The 19,912-nt window shown below is 38.4% G+C and overlaps 1 protein-coding gene across 1 annotated transcript; it reads right to left on the bottom strand.

Annotated features, from left to right (window-relative positions):
- Positions 1–8,305: 8,305 nt before the first annotated feature.
- Positions 8,306–14,458, bottom strand: LOC121975291 (protein transport protein Sec61 subunit alpha-like). Its single transcript, XM_042526862.1, has 7 exons — positions 14,246–14,458; positions 12,317–12,671; positions 9,784–10,011; positions 9,357–9,711; positions 9,161–9,285; positions 8,948–9,083; positions 8,306–8,734 (listed from the first exon to the last, which is right to left on the bottom strand). The coding sequence occupies exons 2-7, from the start codon at positions 12,658–12,660 to the stop codon at positions 8,495–8,497; spliced, it is 1,428 nt and encodes a 475-aa protein (XP_042382796.1). The 5' UTR covers positions 12,661–12,671; positions 14,246–14,458; the 3' UTR covers positions 8,306–8,494.
- Between the last annotated feature and the right edge of the window lie 5,454 nt (positions 14,459–19,912).

Below are 19,912 nucleotides of genomic sequence, written 5' to 3'. Positions count from 1 at the left end.
GTAATGATCGCCAACTTACCTAATGAAATCGAGCTTGTTGGTGAGCCTCTTGAACGATCTTGAAAAATATTTAATTCATATTTAAAATTATCAAATTTGAACCGAATTCCAACCTATTCGATAATTTTTTAAAATAAATTTGAATCCATAATATTTTATTCAATTGTTCACAAGTCGCTCACAAGTCGAACTCTGATTATTTTTACATAACTTTAATTGAATTATGAATAACTCTAACTGAACTCGAACTCAAATTTTATTTGGAACACACGAGTCATAATTATTTACATTTTTGAGCCTTAAATCAAATTCAAATATCATATAGTCCGAACTCAAATACCAATATTTTCAAATCATTTGGTTTAATTCGATTCGTTTGCCCTCCTAATCTAGCATCCTTAGCACCGACTCTAATAGTTCTGATGGCTAATGGAGTGTTACTAATTTGACTCCGTCTACATTGAATTGCAAGTGATTAACATTTTTTTCTTCTACCTTTGCCAAGTTTGGCAAACAAAAATTTCAGCCAACAGTCCACCATAAATCTGTTCCTCTCCATCTAGATAAACATGCCCTAACTAAGGACAGACTCAACAAATTAAACACTTACCGGAAGCCCATCGCCTCTAAACTTTAATCATTTAACGTAAACATAAATGATCATGTCCGAAAGTCGAGTCGACGGGCGCTGGAGACGTGGTGCTCACTGCTATCTTCAGATGACCTCCCAGATGACGTGGACCTCCGGTGAACCTACAACAAAATCGAACCGGGAAGGGGTTCCCGGCGACGATTCTCCGACGCTCAAGTCAGGCACCGACGGAATAAAGTGGAAGCAGAGTAACGAGACTGTAACTACAGTGGAGAATCGCGCATACCTCCGTTAAAGTCTAGGGATCCTTATATAGGGTCCCCGGGGGGTGAGTGCACGCTTCTCGAGGTGTGCACGCTCCTCAAAGCATACCTCAAAATGGACGTGTCAGAAAAGTGTGTCTGACATCATACCGCAACCATCCGAGCATATCTCCGACATGACAGTGAAAACTTCCACCGTGCGATCTTCTGTTCGGTCTGGTCGCCGACCATGCTGTCTGTCGGCGGCGCATGTCTCGAGAAGGATATCGTCAGCTGTCCATTTTGTCCTCTTCTTTCTCGTCTGTTACTAGGCCGAGCGGGTGAGCCGCTTAGTCGCATATTCGGACGGGCATGCAGCCTTAGTTGTTAGGTAGCTCGGCCGAGCGGACATGCCGCTCAGCGAATCGATTCTTTCATACGAGAACCCCTGAGCATCGGAAACCCGCCCTGTGATCGAGCTGTTTTCGCGCCGACCGGGGCGCTACCACGGCCGATCGGCGAGGTGACTTCCCCCGCTCGGCAAGAACATTGGGCTGCCCCTCTTGACTCTGACTTCCACGTATTGTTAACCATTATACGGTCGAGTCCTCTTCTTCATCACCGGATCAATAAATATAACCTCATGAAAATATTTGACTAAAAGTGATAACAATCACTCTAGAGAGTACATTATCCCTGACCCCCATTAGATATAGACATACAAATCACGAGGAGCACTGGCCCTTGAATTGAACCTCATGCAGCCGAGAGATTAATGAAAATAGTTGGCCACACCCTGAGAACCACCTTTCATGTGCAGTTCCATGTGAGCTTGTTTTCTCGTGACCCTACTCCATGGCTTCGATTGTAAGGCCAATTTTTGTTCATTAATAATCATTGTACTTTGATAATAATGTGGGAGGTGGGCTATTAATCTTGATAATTAGAGTCAACAACTACCTCTGTCTGTATGTTGAGAAAGGATTTCAATTATACATTTTAGCTATAATAACTAATGGACTAGTCATCCCATTTATTTCTCTAGGGTTCATGGAATCCAATGCGTTTTGGCTATAAAAAACAATTAAAGGCTTACCAAGAGAATTCATTGATTGAGTTTGCAAGGCTGGTTGTGCAATTTGGTTCAAGATGTAACCACATTCCTCAACACTGAGAAATCGCTCCAGTCTGGCTGGAGGCGGTCACTTTCACGGCATTCGCCTTCAATACTAAGGCCCCTCGTACCAAATGGGGTGTTGGAAATAGGGGCATTAGAGAGAAAGGATGAGTTCACGAAGGTTATGGTTCCATGTGATATGTTGCAGATTTAAGCCATAATGTTTCTTTCCTACCCTAATGGTTTGGAATACAATTATAATTTTATATTGAAAAGATCCGTAAAGCATCATGAATTTAAAAGGAATGAAGATATCTCTATTGGCTAAAGATTTTTTTAGATAGAATTTAAAAATAAAATAATGAGGATTTATGTCCAAAGTCCAGACCGGATGTCATGTGGGAGATAGCCTTGAACGAAGTTGACGGGAGATCTGGAGCATGTCTAGAACGACCGGATGTTTGTGGAGAAGTCCGCCGTAGATTCAAGAGTAGCTGGATGTTTGTGGGGAGACCTGGATCATGTCAAGATAACTAGATACTTACATGGAAAACCGAAATAGATCAAGGTCACTGAATGCTTATGGGAAGGCCTATAATAGGTCAAGGTGATCGGATGCTTGTGGCGAGGCTTGGAGCAAATCAAAGTGACTGGATGCTTACAGGGAGACTGGTCCGGACCATAAGAGTAATAGTGACCTTTCGTTTAAAAGGAGAATTGTTAAGAATATAATCAAAATTCACATTGTAAAGATATGGAAAAGAGCATAGGTTTAAAAGGTATGAAGATATTTTTATTGATTTGAGACCTTTTAGATAGAGTTAAAGATAAACTACGAGGATTTAGGTTCAAAATACAACTATAACAAAATAATTACCAATGGCATAAACATAAATTGAAGGAGGTGCTATGATTTATCAGGAAGCCACTTTATGGTACGCATGCGATCAAGTCGGGTCGATGAAACTTTCAACTCTACTATAAGAGCATCCACAATAGTCTGGGATATTTCTCCCAAATATTTGTGGACCCCACTTCCACATCAATTTTCAAATATCTCACTATTCAAATATCTCAACTTTCACAATGAAATATCCCACCATCCAAATATTTATGGGTCCCACTCATCAAATATTCACTCTCAAATATCCTCAATTCTATAATTAAATATTTCACCATCAACCAAATATTTATAGGGCCCACGACTATTTAATTAGCTTACATTTAATTTTAATAAAAATATAATAGAAATATAAATTTAAGTTCATACAAATACAAACATTTTATAAATTTAAAATTAAAATATAGAGATACACACCATATTTAATTAATAAAATACATAACGATAAACTACAATTAATAAACTAAACATTAGGCAGATAAAATAACCCATAGAAATTCACTACATGTTCAATTTTTTCTTCAGTTGTTCACATATCGCTAGATGATTTTGAAGTTGTTCATCAGTCATGTCTCGTGTGTCCATTACGAGAAGTTGATGTGTTTGGATGAGTTGATCAACTTTCTTATTGTTATTATACTCTTCCAAATATGCCATTGATTGTTGCATAGCCTGATTCAATTCATCAAGTAGGTCTACTCTTCCTTTGCCTTTCCTCTTTGCTGCCTTCTGTCCCATTGGACGAGATTGAATTTCTCTATCATCTATATCAGCAGTTGTGTTAGGATTAGAAGAGTCAGTATGTGCACCTGATGATTCTGATGTTCTTACTTTTTTTGTAGCCCGTCGATTTGAGGATTGAGGAGCTAGCATACATAGGACTATCTTTCATGATTCTCCACACATACTCATATTGGAAAGTAGTTTTAAAAGTACTCTTGTATTCTTCATGAGCTCGCACCATCAAATCCTCGTCACTCCATCCGCTTGGTCGATCATTATACCATTTATTGTAGATTCCATTGTATCTATTTACGATCTTTTTCAATGAAGCTCAATGTGATTTTGCTTTCTCCGCAGTTCTCTTTTTAGCTCCCTTAGCTCGATTGGTATTGAAGTATGCCACAACTTGTTTCCAAAATGACTCACTCTTCTGAACATTACCAACTACTGAATCTTCACTCATAATTATGTAGGCCGCTGCAAGGAGCTTATCATATGCTATTGTCCATACTGTTTGCTTGCTATGATCTTCATCTGATTCGTTGCCCACCTCTGGTGCTTGATTTAGAATAATATCATCGGACCCTATTTCAGATGAGAATGGAGGAAATTGTGAATCGGGAACTGCATAAGGTGTACCTTTATCACTGTCAGCTGCATCAACACTAGCTCTTCTCGATTCATTTGATTGAATCTCTGGTGATTGAAGCTGATTATTTCCATGAGATGGGGCTTGCATGAAATACTGACTACTCTGCCAATATTCTGGAGGATATGTATAAAACGGAGCTCGAGGGTCGTCACTCAAAGAATTTGGATAACTTTGGAAATTATGGTAATATGGTGGTGGGTATGGAAAAGGTTGAAAATTTGGTGGATGTTGAGTGGGAAATGGAAATTGAGGATTGAAGAAATTAGGACGAACTCGAGAACTTTCCTCACTGGAATTTTCGTCGATATTTGGAGAGTTGAACAAATCCCTAAAATAATGACCAGAATTTTTATCCATCTCTCTAAATTTTTGGTAGGCAATGGGTATGGAAATGATGAAAATAGATGAAAGAAAGGATGTATATATAGGGAGAAATTGAACGTTATCCAACATTTAATTTTTCGAACGTTACCCAACGTTTAATTTTTTGAACGTTTTCGAACGTTTAATTTTCCGAACATTGATTCCTCGAACGTTTAATTTTTCCAACGTACGCTTCGTTTTTAATGTTTTAGTCGTCTGAATTTAATTAAATTTAAAAAAAAAAAAAAATGAAGTCACGGATCCCCATTTAAGGTGGGGCCCACCAACAATTAAAAAAACAAAAAATAAATAAAAAATAGTGGCAACCCACTTTTTGTGAGTCCCACAAGGGGATGAGTGTCCGGTGATTTTCATTACCCATCAAATATCCCCCACAATAAAGAATATTTGGGAGTGGGGATATTTGAAGAAATATTTCCTCTAAATATCCCCATTGTAGATGCTCTAACCGCTAATTTTCTGCTCTACAACTCTACAATCTTGACTGAACAGGACACAGTCTTGAAGATGATTTTTGAGTTTCTTTAACCATAATAAACTATACAACAATATAACATCTAACCTCATAGATTTGATTCTTTCACATTCTCAATTATATGTAGATGACAGTAGCTGCAACAATAAGACTTAGGCTCTAAGAATCCAGAAAACAGAGTGGCACATACACACGACGGGCGCCGCTGATGATAAAAAAACAAAGAACAAAAGTAAAGAAGATCGTCATTTCTTTATCAAATCGTGTCAACTGAATGACTCATTTTATTATTTTTTTATCAAAAAATTGTCCCACTTGATAAGATACAAATATCTCCTATCACACTATATGTTTTTGACAGAGCACTCCCGCTCGTATTCCTGCCTAAATCGGATCATACAGTAATAGCTACAGTTCGGGGCTATTATAATTAAATTATCACATAATTATAGGAGTTATAATTTTATAGTTGTTATCATGAATATACTAAATAAATTTTGAGAGATCATAATTTTTTACTCGGATTGAATTATGGGACGCACAATATATCAAATCGAAGATCTCTAAAGAAGCTTTGATTTGATATGTTATGCGTCTCATCTAAAAGTAAAGAGTGAGGGGAATGATCTTTGATTCGGAATCGTCGCTTACTGAATCTCGATCGCATATCAAGCCTTACGGGTCAATTGTCGTGGAGACTAGGTACCTCAGACTGGCGTCTAGGCCAAATGTTAGTGAATAAGTTTGGTATTCGACTTGGTAAGAGTTTGTCTATATTCGTTCAATATACACAAGATCAATTAAATAAACAAACTTGATTAACTCGTTAAACTAAACAAACAAGCTTGAACACATATGTGTTCAACTCGTTAATATTCGTGAACAATGTTCATGAATAACGTTAGTGAACAATATTCACAAACCATGTTCATTAATAAAACTATTATCAATATGCTAATAAGTTTGAATTATCAAGCTCAATATCCAATCAAACAAGTAAAAGTTTCAAGCAATCAAATAAGTTTGAATTGAGAGCTCGATAACATCTAAATGAATCAAGCTTGAACCAAGCTCGAACCAAACTTGAATTGAGAGCAAGTCAAGCTTCAAACAAGTTCAAGCTCATAAAAAATAAATCAAGTCAAGTTTGAGTAATCATTTCAAAGACTTGATTCATTTTAAGCTCGGCTCAATTACCTTATCAAACAAGTTTGAACATCCCAAAATTTGGCTCAACTTATTTACAGTCATACTGGCATCCATCCCAAGACCTCACTCTCAGCTCAAATGAGGTTGTGAAGTGGAGCAGAACGAACGAGTGAAACCAAATATAGTTGGTCTTTATCTCCCTCACGCTTCTTTGACTGTCTTTGTTCTCAGATCATTCCTTTATATATAGGAGTCTCACCTCCTCTTCTCTCTAACAGTAGATGGGTTATCTTCCCATCTTTCATCCACTTACGAGACTTAGGATCCCGATTCGCACCTACTTTACCCCATCCGACAATTGCCTTAATTGCCTCTCAACTTCTCTCCCGTCGCACAAGATTTAATTGGTCAGGGCTTCGGTCGGTGCTGACTTGAAATTGCTAGTTCTCCAAGCAAATAAATTCAGACCTCTCGCGAAAATGAGTAGATTCTAAGGCTGCGTTTGGTAGGGCGTAATCTGCCTTGTAATGTAATACTGATTACATTACAAGGTAGATTATTTTGTTTGTAAACTTTTAAACTTGTAATGTAATGTAATCTGGATTACAAAATGTAGTAAAATTTTGTAATCTGGATTACAAAGCAAATGCTATGTAATCCGATTACATTACGATGTCATCGTCCCACCAAAATTTAAATACCGAATATACCCTTAGTCCACCGTCGGCCTCTGCCCCCCACCGCCGCCGCCGCCGCCGACCGGTCGGCGGCCGGCGGTCGGTAGCTGCCGCAAGCTCCGGCAGAAGTGCGGCGACCGTCAGTAGAGGTCATAGGATATTTTTGTCATTTTGTAATAATACAAATTACATTCCTGATAAAAAATAATAGATACCAAACAAAAGAATGTAATCATCCTTGTAATCAAATATTACATGCATTACATTTCCAAACGTAGTAATGTAATCAATATTACATTACATTACATTACAAATTTGATTACATTACAAGCTAGATTACATTACATCCAACCAAACGTAGCCTAATACAACTGAAGCAGAGGACCCTCTCGTTAGGACATGAATCATGTAGTACACGGGACCCTGCCCTAATAAGGGAGAGAGTTTAGAGCTCTTATAAGATAAATAGTAGTAGGCCTACATGAAAGACTGGTTTTTCCAAAGACCCATAGATAAAAAATTACGACCTATCAAAGCTATAACTTGTAATCATTATAATTTCATAACTACTACAAAGTGTATATTGGATAAATTTTGAGATATCAGAATTTTTAACTCAGATTGAACCATGAGAAACACAATACATCAAATCAAAGATCTTTGAACAAGCTTCGATTTAATATATTGTACGTTTCATAATTCAATCAAATTAAAAGTTATAATCTCTTAAATTTGAACCTATAGTTATAGTAATTATGATTTCATAACTGCTGAAACTGAATTACCGCACAATTATAGCAGCTACGGTTTCGTAACTACTACAACCCATGAATGCTGAGTAAACTTTGAAAGGTCATAATTTTCAATTCAGATTAAGCCACAGGACACATAATATATCAAATCAAAGATCTTTGAACGAATTTCGATTTAATATATTGTGCGTCCTGTGGTTAAAACCGAATCAAAAATTATAACCTCTTAAATTTAAACTTGTTAGTAGTTATAGTTTCATAGCTTCTACAACGTAATTCAATTTAAGTGGGAATATAGGCAACAATGCACATGCTAGAGGATATTTATGTCATTTTATAAGGGGTGAGACACTCTTCTAATAAAAAATCAAAATGGGACATAGTCGATAAAAAAAACAGATGCCCTTTTAATTTTTGCAAACAAAAAAAAACAGCATGATAAGATTGTAAATACTTCTCTGTCATCCATTGGAGAAATATTATGGATGTTTCTGTCATTGCTACTTGGACTTGCATCGAGTTCCTATCATTTCTTTCCCTCTGCATCAGGAAGAATCACAAAGATATCTGGCTGGAGTTCATTGGAATTAGTAAACATGAACTGACAACAGAACATGAGAAGGTATTTGGGCAAAAAACGGTTAGAAGTTAAGGTATAAATACAATTTAGAACGGGGCCAACGGTCGTTAGTGTACACATACCTGACTAGACTAGAGTAGATCTTACATAGCCTTTGCCGAAGAAAGTTCTTACATATAAGCATGGAACTCAATTAAGATTCACTAACAACTGTTTCAGTTTAAACGAGCATTTCATTAAAACTACAAGATCACAGGCCAAAGAACCCGAGCTCACTAGCTCTCTCCTTCTCAAAGGTCTCAAAGTATTGATATATGATCGTAACAGCAAGAAGGATTCCAGTCCCCGAACCAATTGCACCCATGAAATCTGCTAGAACTGTCAGTGCACCAATGCACACGCCACCAAATGCTGCAGCAGTAGGGATGTAGCGGTTCAGTTCCTTCTGTAAATTGGACTCCCGATGACCTGGCATAACCATTTGTTGTTCCTGCATAACACCAAATTTTGATAACAATTAATAAAAATCAGAATCTAGGAAAAGCTTACACATCTAACCGAAGCTAATATATAGAACTTGATGGATTACGATAATGAGCTCGAAGCATCCAAATCAATAAAGTACTTCCAGGTTTTGTATTGCCAATGTATGTATATGTCAGGAAGCAACAGTTAATGTAATGAGATAATGCTACTAGGGTACCTTAAGTTGCTTGGCTACATCCCTTGCAGAGGATCCAGAAACTTCTATCCAAGTTTTGGAGAAAAGTGCACAAGCTGAGAGCATGAAGACTATATAGAAAAGTGCATGAAATGGATTCGCTGCCATATCCGCCAAGCTGCGTAGTTGAGTTCGAAATTGAATATAAGAAGCATTACAAGAATATAGATGGTTAGAATGGAGAGAGATCACCACCTTGATGGAGCAGTGATGTAGTAAGCTAAACCGCCAACAGGAATGGACTGACCAGAATACTCTGATTCTTTCCACTTACCCAGCAAGTTGACGAGGAAATTTCCACTGTACCTCCTGTATAACAACTGCAGTGAACATATAAGAGTTCAGATATATGGGATATAGGGGCAATTAGTCTTAGAGCTGCATGGTGTACCTGGGAGATAAAGTAAAGGTTTGAGACAAGAGCAGACTGCAAGATGATGGGCATATTGGAGGTGTAGAACAACTTGATAGGGTAAGAGCCTTGCTGCCCGCGAGCATTCTTCGACCTCACAGGCAACACAACCCGAAAACCTTGGAAATAAATGACAATTAAAAAAACCAATACTGTAGCGAGTAAGTTGGTCACATTTGGAAGATTCTGATGATAGAAAGCCTCGCGAAGGGCACGAACTTTGTCTGTTCGGGTAATCAGTAGATGGAATAGGGCAATAACAGCACCTTCAAATTCAGCACCACGCCCACTATTGATGGTTGTCGGGCTAAATGCTTTCCAAATTATATTTTCACTGAAAAATGGAAGAACTGAATTAGGATTAACCATTATATGAAGGTAAGCATGGAAGAGTTGAGAGATTTACCAGATATTGGTAGCTTTGAACAAAGAAATACCAGATCCAAGACCATATCCTTTCTGCAAAAGTTCATCCAAACAGATGACAATGATGCCAGCAAAGAAAAGTTGAAGGATAATGAGAATAGCATTCCCAGTCCCAAGTTGACTGACACTGCCATACATTCCAGATAGAACATATGCAACTGCCTCTCCAATGGCAATTAGAATACCAAGTAACTTTTGCGCACCATTTCTGGAAAATGGAAAAACAATCATATAACTATATTGAACATCATGATGAAATCTAACATTCAAATTTTCTGAAGATATCAATTTCTCTCAGGGGAAAAGATGGGAACAATTTGTATATTCAGGGTTTCTTTGAAAAAAGAATTTGAATATTCTACAGTAAGTCCATGAAACTAAGATAATTGGTGTTATGTTATATTCCCTTATAAACAGTGTGAATTTAATCACAGTGAAACAAAGTAACAAGAGGAAAACATATTGCTGGAAATGGTACGATATTTTCTTTCCAAACAAACTCTCTGAAGAGCTTCTTGCAATGACCTAACATCATGAGTTCTCTCTTCAATGTAAGAGAATGACGTGATCTGAAATCCACTAATGACTGATCAATATTTGCAAAGGCATTTTATCAGAAAGACAAGTCTACATTATAAAAAAGGACATCATTTCAATCGCTTGTGTGTATGTGATGGCTGAATAAGACATTAATCTAAAATTGAAAAGTGTCAATCTTCTTTACAACAACCAATCTTTATCTACTAGGTGGGGTCGGTTATATATATCCTTCTACGCTATTAGGCTTTATCCCCTCTACTATATCATCATTTATATTTAAATAAATTTTATCTTATTTTATTGTTACTAACCAAATCTTTTTTTTATCTTCCTCATTTGATATGAGTATTTGTCATAGTTTCACATCGCCTAACTTGACATGTTTGTATCATTTTAAACACATCTCCCAGAGTTTTCCTTCAATAGGTGAAATTCCTACTTTCCCTCTAATATTTTCATTTTCTATTTTGTTTATCTTTGTACGTCTGCATATCCACCTTAATATCCTCTCGTGTCATAACCCAACATTCAGTTCCATTTAGCTCATGTGTCTGCACATCCACCTTTAAAACTTAAAAAATCTTAAGCTAGGAAATCTACAGATCTTATGGCAAGGAATTACATCAATCTAACTGATTGGTTGGTCCAGCTCAATAGAATTATTTTATAAATTGGCTAACTCCTTCATAGCTTGTGTTTTATTGATCAAATACAGCTCAATTTCTATGGAATCATTATAATTATCTCTTTATTAGAAGATAATAGATTTTCCTTAGCACATTAAGATTATTCTTTATTCTTGTATTCACTATGTATAGCAAAATGGAAAACATTGGTATAAGAAAACTATATTAGAGATAAAATGTGTGGACAACCCATTTATTTATGTTGCACACCCCTTTGTGTGTGACTGTAGGCACCTGCCACCAGGTTGGCGGCAGTGCCCACGAGGGACAGCAGCTCCCTGCGAAGGACGATGTCTCGTAGGGAGGAACGGTGTCTCGGTGAGGGAAAACTTAATTTTGCAGAAGCACGAGGGGGAAAACATCGCGAGAGGAAAAGGAAAGCAATGAAGATAAAAGAAAAAAAAATAACAAAAAAGCTGACTAGCACCTGCCACGGTGGCAGGTGCCCAGAGTCACACGCAAAGTAATGTACAACATATCACCCCTATATATATATATATATATTCATGAAAGTTATTAGCTATTCAATCATGGTGATTCATGGAATACATTAATTGGATTGTATAGAAAGATGACAACTAATTGGATGATAAGAACACATGGTGACCTTCAATGGGCCATTAAGTTTTAAAGATGAAATGAATACTTGCGATGAAAAAGGAAACCGGGTTGTAGATATAGATATTATAATATAGATAGGCTCTTATAATATAATTGAGAATGTAATTGTACTTTATAGCTACATCCTTACGTGTGCTCCTTTTTTCCCCTTCCCCACCATGCCAATTTGTGCATTAAGCTTATACAGCCTAAATAAGAAGGACTAGCATAATCCAACATCAAACTAAATTATTCAATCAATTAGTTCAAGATCCTTACAAGTCTATTTACACACTATACACATTAAAACAGTTAAAGGTAAACAAACAAATAGTTAGTGACAAATTCCAATATGTAAGTGGCAATACAATGATGGACTAATTTGACTTGGCAGTTAAAGATGAGTATTATTCCCTTGAAAAAAATAAATAGACATTAAGCTAAATATCCAATAAAGTCAGTAGTAATATTATCACCATTCAAAAACAAATAGCTTGAATGCTTCTTCCAATAAAGATGGTAACAATAAATAGAATAAGGTAACTGAGGTTGTTTGACATTTATATGGCAACGCTAGAATCAGGTAGCTTCAGCATGTATCTACTACCTAAAATAGCAAAATGTCATAACTGGTTTATGCAAATCTCAATGAGGAAAATTCCCAAATAATAAATAAGCAACACTTACAAAAGAGCACGATCCTCTCGAACACTGTTATCGACTTCAATGATCTTGGAACCAACCAGCAGTTGCATCACCAACCCAGAAGTCACTATTGGAGTAATTCCAAGCTCCATAACAGTTCCACGATTTGAGGCAAGAATAACACGCATCCAGTAAAAAGGATCGGCTCCAGTGGTTGAATGGATGCCATAAAGTGGAAGTTGACTGCAAACGAGAAAGATAAAGAGAGAGATAACAGTGTAGATGACCTTTTCTCTAAATGGAATTTTTCGATCAGCACTTTGAACTTCTGGCAGGAAAGCCAAAAATGGCCTAACAAGATGGAGCACCCTGAATCCTCCTGCCATATCCCAGAATCCTGGCACAGCAAACAACTTCATAACAGAAAGAACAAAAGTCCATAATAAACCTGACACAGCAAACAACTTCATAACAGTATGAAAAAAAAAGTCAGTTATAAACGCACACAAAATCATTGCTACTGCCTTGTTCTACATAGAGTAAAAAAATTGTACACAAGACAATGTTTTGAAAACTCAACCAAAGATCCAATCTGCAAAGCTAGTGATTCTATACAGTTGAAGTCAAACAAGTTGACTGGGAGTAACATAATAATTATAAATTATGTTTTCAGGTGACAAATATTCTTACATGAGTTAAGTAAAAAATATTTAAAAACTACAATACATTATTTTAAATAATATAAAATTTATATATACAATTTTTTTAAAAACTATAAATAAATTCAACATAATATAATAAACATATATAGTTCAAAAAATATTGGTAGTAATTATTTTAGGAAAAAAATATAATATGTTGTGTGTGTGTGTGTGTGTATAAAATCAAACTTTAATGCTAGGAATTAAAACCATGGCCTTCAACCACGCCTATAGTTTCTTAATTCCTAAGCCAAAGAACCTTAAGTTGCACTATATTACTGGTTCCAGTTTTAATCCAGGTTTATACAGATATTTATTCAGTTTTTTTTTTTTTTAAGAATGGACAGGATTTTCATCCAGTTTAACCAATTGAATGGCAGTTCCAGTCCAGGTTGGAAAACACTGATAAAAGATTGAGATATGGACATACATTGCAACTATCCATGTGAAAGATAAAACAATTTATACCAGATGAAAGACACTTGAGCATGGGTAACCTAGCAAAATATCTTTATTGTCAATGTCTTACTAAATGTCACGGAGAAATTATGCTCGAGAACATAAAGAACATTTTATTTGTAAAATTATGATAAGAAGTTCCCTACAGACTCTGGTATTCTATCAGCTGCCAAAAGTTGACTCTGATCTCATTCCATTATCAAAATTTATACTAATAATGACAGAAATTATGTTTGAGGACAGAAAAGAGAATTTTACAATAAGAATTTTTCCTTCAGACTCCGATACTATATTCACTGCCAAAAGTCCCTGTGATCCCGTTTTGTTCTCAGAATTTTTTATACTGAGAATTTTACCACACATGCATAGAAATTATATTTGCAAAAAAAAAAAAAAAAATTATACTTAAAAGTTTTTCCTATAGACTCCGATACTCTATATTCATTGCCACACATGAAACATTATTTAGAATTAATCCGGTACAACATCGATGGGACGTAATGGATCTTCAATATTGTTTTTCTTTTTTTTCTTCATAACACAACATACTTATGTAATTTGGTACAACAAAATCATATTTTGACTAAAATCCCAACAAGAATAGCAACAGCATGTGTAGAACAACAAAATTGCGAAGTGATTTAATGAGAGAGAAAATCATGGTTGCAGGAACAAACTTGATCTAAGAAATTGCAGTGCCAGGAAAATCAAATAGAAAATAAACAAAAATCACAGATCGACGTCGAAAAATCACAGATCAACGGAAAGGACACGATCCAAAGCCAGCAGATTAATCAGGACATGGCCATACAATTCTAGAAGGATTTTGCACGATCCCGATCTGGAAAAATGGCGACTGAAGAGATAAAAGCGCCGCCCTCGATCGGCGTTCTTCTTCTATTCCTCCTCTTTTTTTCTGAGATTTGTGGGGCAAACAATCTCGTGAGAAGCTCCAGATTTATTAGGGTAGCAGGGGACGGACGACTCCCGTTGGACCGAGGAAGGCGATCGACCCACACGTGGAAAAGGACCGGGTCCGACTCGCAAATTGATTTATCCGGAGTCACTCAACACTCACATCTCTATAAAGTATTATTGTTAAATGATGCTTAACTTCTCTGACGTTAATCTCAAATCAAAACGTATATTTCTAGGGCCCATGCACTCTTTATAGGAAGATTGTACGTCCCATGATTTATCCTCTAAAAGAGTAGGTAGAGTTGTAATGAAGGGCTGTTAAGGATATGACTTTACCTTTTAGCACCTGTATATTTCTAAGGTGTACTTAGCCCTCTTTCATGCCTTTTACCTACGTAATTTACTTTCATCAACATTCTTTTTTATTACGATATGACAAAAGATGATTCATTCTACTTCAACGTATCATAGATGATTATTAGCAATTAATACAAATAGAAGATATTAGAGAACACATTGATTTTTGACCAAAAAATCTCATAAAAAAATACCTTAGGTAACCATTGCACCACTCCAAAAAGATTTTTTTTTTTTTTTAACCAAGATACTCTTTATCTTATAGCCTCTCAGTTTGATTTCTCATTAAGCCTCGAACCTAAGCTGAGGCTTAATAGGCTCTTGTCTCGAGCCCACTTTCTAGAGAGGTTAGAAAATTTAGTTCATCGTTATATTAGTATCATTTAAAAAGTTCCTAGGGTGTGGTACAGTTGGAGGCGTATGATTTCTTGACTGAGAGATCCAGAGTTCGATTCTCAGGGTATCATTATCTGGGGTTAGCGCATGCGCTTTATCTATATTTACCTTCTTTCATAGGTTTAAAATTCTCAATTTCATGTAAACTTTGTTAAATATTATATTTTAAATTAAATAAACAAATTAAATTGTCAGACACAAAATAAAATGTAAAATTTAAATCAGATGGGATCCGATTTACATACAAGTAGGTACGAAGATAAAGATTATATTAGTTCAAATAATGATTAATTTGGACATAATTTGATAAATTCGAGTTAAATCAATTCAATCGGTTTAAAATAAATTATTTTTTTTAAAAAAATTGTCTTTTCTCGTTTTCGCTCTTCACACAGCAACCCACCGCCTCACGAATACCGACTTCTTCTCCTTTTTCCGTCTCCCATTATTTTCCTCTGTCTTCCCTATGCTTTGTTCTTCTTCGACGATAACAACAACGTTGTTGTTTTCTTCTTTTTCCTGTCAACCAATAGCAACCAAGTTTCTTTATCTCCTAGTCATCAATAGCCAGCGTTGAGGGCAATAAATTTTTGTTTCCTCTCTTAATAGCAGCAATTCTTCTTTTCATAACCGTAACAACGATCGATGTGCAGCAGTCCTTCGGCCTTCTCCCTCAACGTAGCAAGTGTTGCTATCCACCATCTTGCCGGAGCTAAGGTCCACTTGTTGGCCAAACCAAACTAAGGAACCTTTAGTGTCCTTGTTCAAGAAAGTTATTGTTCATGTATAACTACTTATTGAAGAGAAAGATTGTTCTTGTCTCATACGGGGTGCATTCAATATTGAATAATTTTTATTGATTTTCTTTTAATGATATATTTTTATAGAGTTGATAGATTTTTATTGATTTTTATAGAATCTCACATAGTTGTTAAAAGAATTTTATGGAGTTCTATAGACTTTTTTTGCAAGACTTTTACAGACATTTGTAAATTTAACGGAAACTTATGGATTTAAGAGGATGTATTCAATCTTAGAAAACCATAGGGGGTCATAGTCTATATTTATTTTCAAACAAAACCTAAAATACTTAATTAAATTTATTTTTTTAATAAAATAATAAGTATCATACTTGTCCATAAAATTTTTTTTCGACTTTTTATACTTTTATCTTATTTTACCTAAAAACTAAAAGAAGATAACATCTCACTTTAAAAAAAAATTAATAATATAATTTTAAATCTAACAATATTAGAATAATTTTAAATATTTTTATTTATAATTTTGATCCAAATTAATCTGAAATGTTGGTCAACCCTTTAATTTGATCAAACTTCTAATAAAATGTTAAATTGATAAATTTAATTAGTAATAAAATTAATAATATTATTATTAATTTGATTAGTAATAAAAGTATTAAAATAAATAAATGTAAATATATAAAATTTATTTAGGAATTTTTAAAATTTAATAAATTTTATAGAATATTTTTAGGTTAAATTTCAATAGATTTTATTAAATTATCTTTTAATTAAGTTGAGAATTAATTTGATTTATTAATATATATTTTATATTAAAACCTACTGTCTCAAGTTTCTCTTCCCTCTATGCACATCGCCACCGTCCAAATCGACTTCGAGTTCGATCTGCTCGCAAGTAATCAACAGAAGCATCATCTGCCGCCTCAAACAATTTTTCTATTTGTTTTCCTCCTTTCCGTCGCACCACAGGCTTCACCGAATGACACTCATTGTTTCCCATCATGAGCAACCGGAGAAAAAATCTCTGCCTACAACCCGCCGCCATGAGTCATCGTTGAAGAAAAGGCTGCAAGTGACTGTCGTTCCGTTCCAACCGTTCATATCCATTCTTTTGCCGTTATAACGTCGATGATTCTGTCCGAACGCTGAATCAACGGACGCTGGGCACGTGGCACTCTCTGCGTTGCTGACGTAGATCCCCGACCGATCACACGGAGCTCCAGCGAACCTGCAAGGAAGTCGGGCCAGGAAGGGGTTCCCGGCGACGACCTTCCGACGCTCAAGTTAGGCAAGTGGACAACAAAGAAGTGGCTCCGAATATCGTAGAATGCGTACCTCCGGTGAAGTGTGAGGCCCTTTATATAGAGCTGGGAAGGGGCTCACGCACACATACCGAGGCGAATACGTGTCCTCAGCCCATACCTCAATATGGGCTTGTCAGAAAAGCTTACCTGACACCATACTGCTACAGTCCGAGCACGTCTCTGATGGGACAGCGGAACCCTCTGTCATAAGATCCTGCGTATGGCCTGCTCATCGAACATACCCGCTGTCAGAAGATGTTCTCTTGTCCTTTTGTCTCTTCTTACTCCATGCCGAATGTCCGGCCGGTCGGCAGTCTCCTTGCATCCGGCCGGTCATATGTGCTGGTCCACTTAGGAGATTCCCGGTAGTGTGCTCTATGGAGACTGTTCGCAGTATTGCTACTTTATGCCTTCGGCCGAGCGGGCCACCCGCTCGGCCATATGACCCTGTTCAACATGAGTGTCGGAACCCTGACTCCTCGCCGGGTGCCTTTGACTCCGATGAGACCCCGTTCGGTAGACCGGTCTCCCCTTCTCCGGTCGGCCGTTCGACCCTTTGACTCCCACGTGGCGTTGACTTCCCTCAGAGGGGGGTCCCTGTTCTTACCTCCGGATCACTTGCCTCCCCTTCAAGTCTAGTCGAAGGAGGCGATTAGTCCGACTGACTGGACCATCAGTTGGGCCGAGCGACGTACTGCAACTACCATTCGCTCGGAAACAAGGGGCAGCCAAAATGCCAGTCAACGCCAACATTACTCAGCATCTCTTCGAAGTTTCCGCCAATCTCCATCATTAAGGTCGAGCACGCGCTCATTAAATGCGTTCTAGTGGCTGGATGCCACGTGGCAGTGCTGCCGTCATTGTACGGCGGCGATGTGGTGTTTTGATGGGATCGAGGCGGTTCGAAATGAATGGCGCGATGCATGCTCCGATTCTCGCGACCTGGATCCGACGGTGGAGGCCACTCGGGCTCCACCCTATAAAAGCTTCTCTTCTTCCCTTCGCCTCAGTACTGCTATCGCGTGCTCACCGCTTCCTCTCGCGTTCCAGCTTTCCGGCGATCTCGCGCTTCTGTTTTCGGCGATCTCCGGTATTCTTCCCTCGATCCTCCTCTTCGTTGTAAGTTCTCCTTCTTTCTCTCTTTGGTTCTGGCGTTTTATTTGCATTTCTTTCCCAAGTTTTCGTCCTCGGGCTACTGTTTCGTTGCCATCTTCTTCCTTTTATCCTCTTTCATTTTCTTTTGATTTCGTCCGTTCGGACAATGGCCATTCTTCTCAACCCGAAGATCAAACCCTCGGCCCATGGTACTTTACCATGGAGTCGCGCTTCGATCGGCGCGACGCCGATGTTCTGATTAATAGTTTTGACATCCCCTCCGACCTTGAAATGATCCTACCCACAGATTCCGCTCGGCCACACAAACCGCCGTGCGGAGCTTTTTGTGTTTTCCACGACCAGTTTACGGCCGGTCTGCGATTTTTGATCCATCCCTTCTTCGTAGAAGTTTGCAACTTTTTCGGCATTCTGCTCGGAAGTCTAGTCCCCAATACCTTCCGCCTCCTATGCGGCGTTGTCGTCTTATTCAAGATCCATAACATTCCCCTCTGACCGGAGGTTTTTTACTATTTCTACTACCCTAAACAGTCCGAGCCGGGCACTTACATGTTCCAGGCTCGGCCCGGCTTGGTTTTCTTCAATAAACTACCTTCTTCCAATAAGCATTGGAAAGAATTCTATTTTTATATTCGCCTTCCCGAGCGGGCTCCCTTTCGAACCCAATGGCAGGTCGGCCATCCTCTCTCCCTAGAACTTAAAAGATTCAAGACCCGGCCGGATTATCTCCACGCCGCCAACATGCTTGCCGGTCTACGGTTTGATATCAACAAATTCCTTCCAGAAGGGGTTATGTACATATTCGGCTTGAGTCCGATCAGAACCCCACTTCCGACCGGCTTCGGTAAGAATTTCACTTGGTACCTTTGTCTTGATTGCTAACTGATTTTCTTCTTTTTCTATTGCAGCGAACATTGTCATGGAGTCGGTGATGGCTGGCATCTTGAAGAGGAAGGCGGCGACGCTCGAAGCCGCGGCGGCCAAAGAAATGGAGACGCTCGGCATCCAGTCGGTCGGCTCTAATGAAGAAGCGAGCGGGACAAACGCTGGAGAGTCGACCGCTTAGGCTTCTCTCCCAGAGCCGGCGGCTGGCGCAAGTGTTATCCAAGAGCCTTCCGCTCGGGGCGAAGGCTCCGCTCCGGAGGAAGAGCGACCTCTCCAACAAAAGAGGCGCCGAGTGGAGACTCCCCTTCGGTCAGCCACGTCCGCGGTTCAGCCGTCCGCTCGGGTCACTGTAAGCGCTCGCGGCAAGGCTCCAGAGGTCGAGGCTATTTCGTCCGACTGGACCGGCGATCCTCTTGAGGCCGTTCCCGTCAGCGTCCTTCCGCCCGCTTCCCGCCGAGTCCAACGTTCAACAATTTTATCCCAATTTTCGGCGCCGGCCTCCGATCCTTCTCCGGCTTCCGCCCAGACGACCCCCGGTCGGCGCCGCACCGTCCGAGTCTCACTTCACCTCCCGACCGAAGAATTGCTGCCCGAGGCCGATCGACCCACCGCGCCCGAGCACATGATCACAATGAAGGGGCCCTTAGCTGAAATGTGGGCCGACGCTCGAGCGCATGTGGCGATGATTCCGCTCGGCAACTTGGCCAATAGCCACATGCAACAGGCCACCGGGGTAAGTGTATT

This window comes from Zingiber officinale, chromosome 4B (genome assembly GCF_018446385.1).
Source record: "Zingiber officinale cultivar Zhangliang chromosome 4B, Zo_v1.1, whole genome shotgun sequence".
In the NCBI taxonomy this organism is placed as follows: Eukaryota; Viridiplantae; Streptophyta; class Magnoliopsida; order Zingiberales; family Zingiberaceae; genus Zingiber; species Zingiber officinale.
The sequence above is the reverse complement of the archived record's forward strand: the minus strand, read 5'-3'. Positions and strand labels throughout refer to the sequence as shown.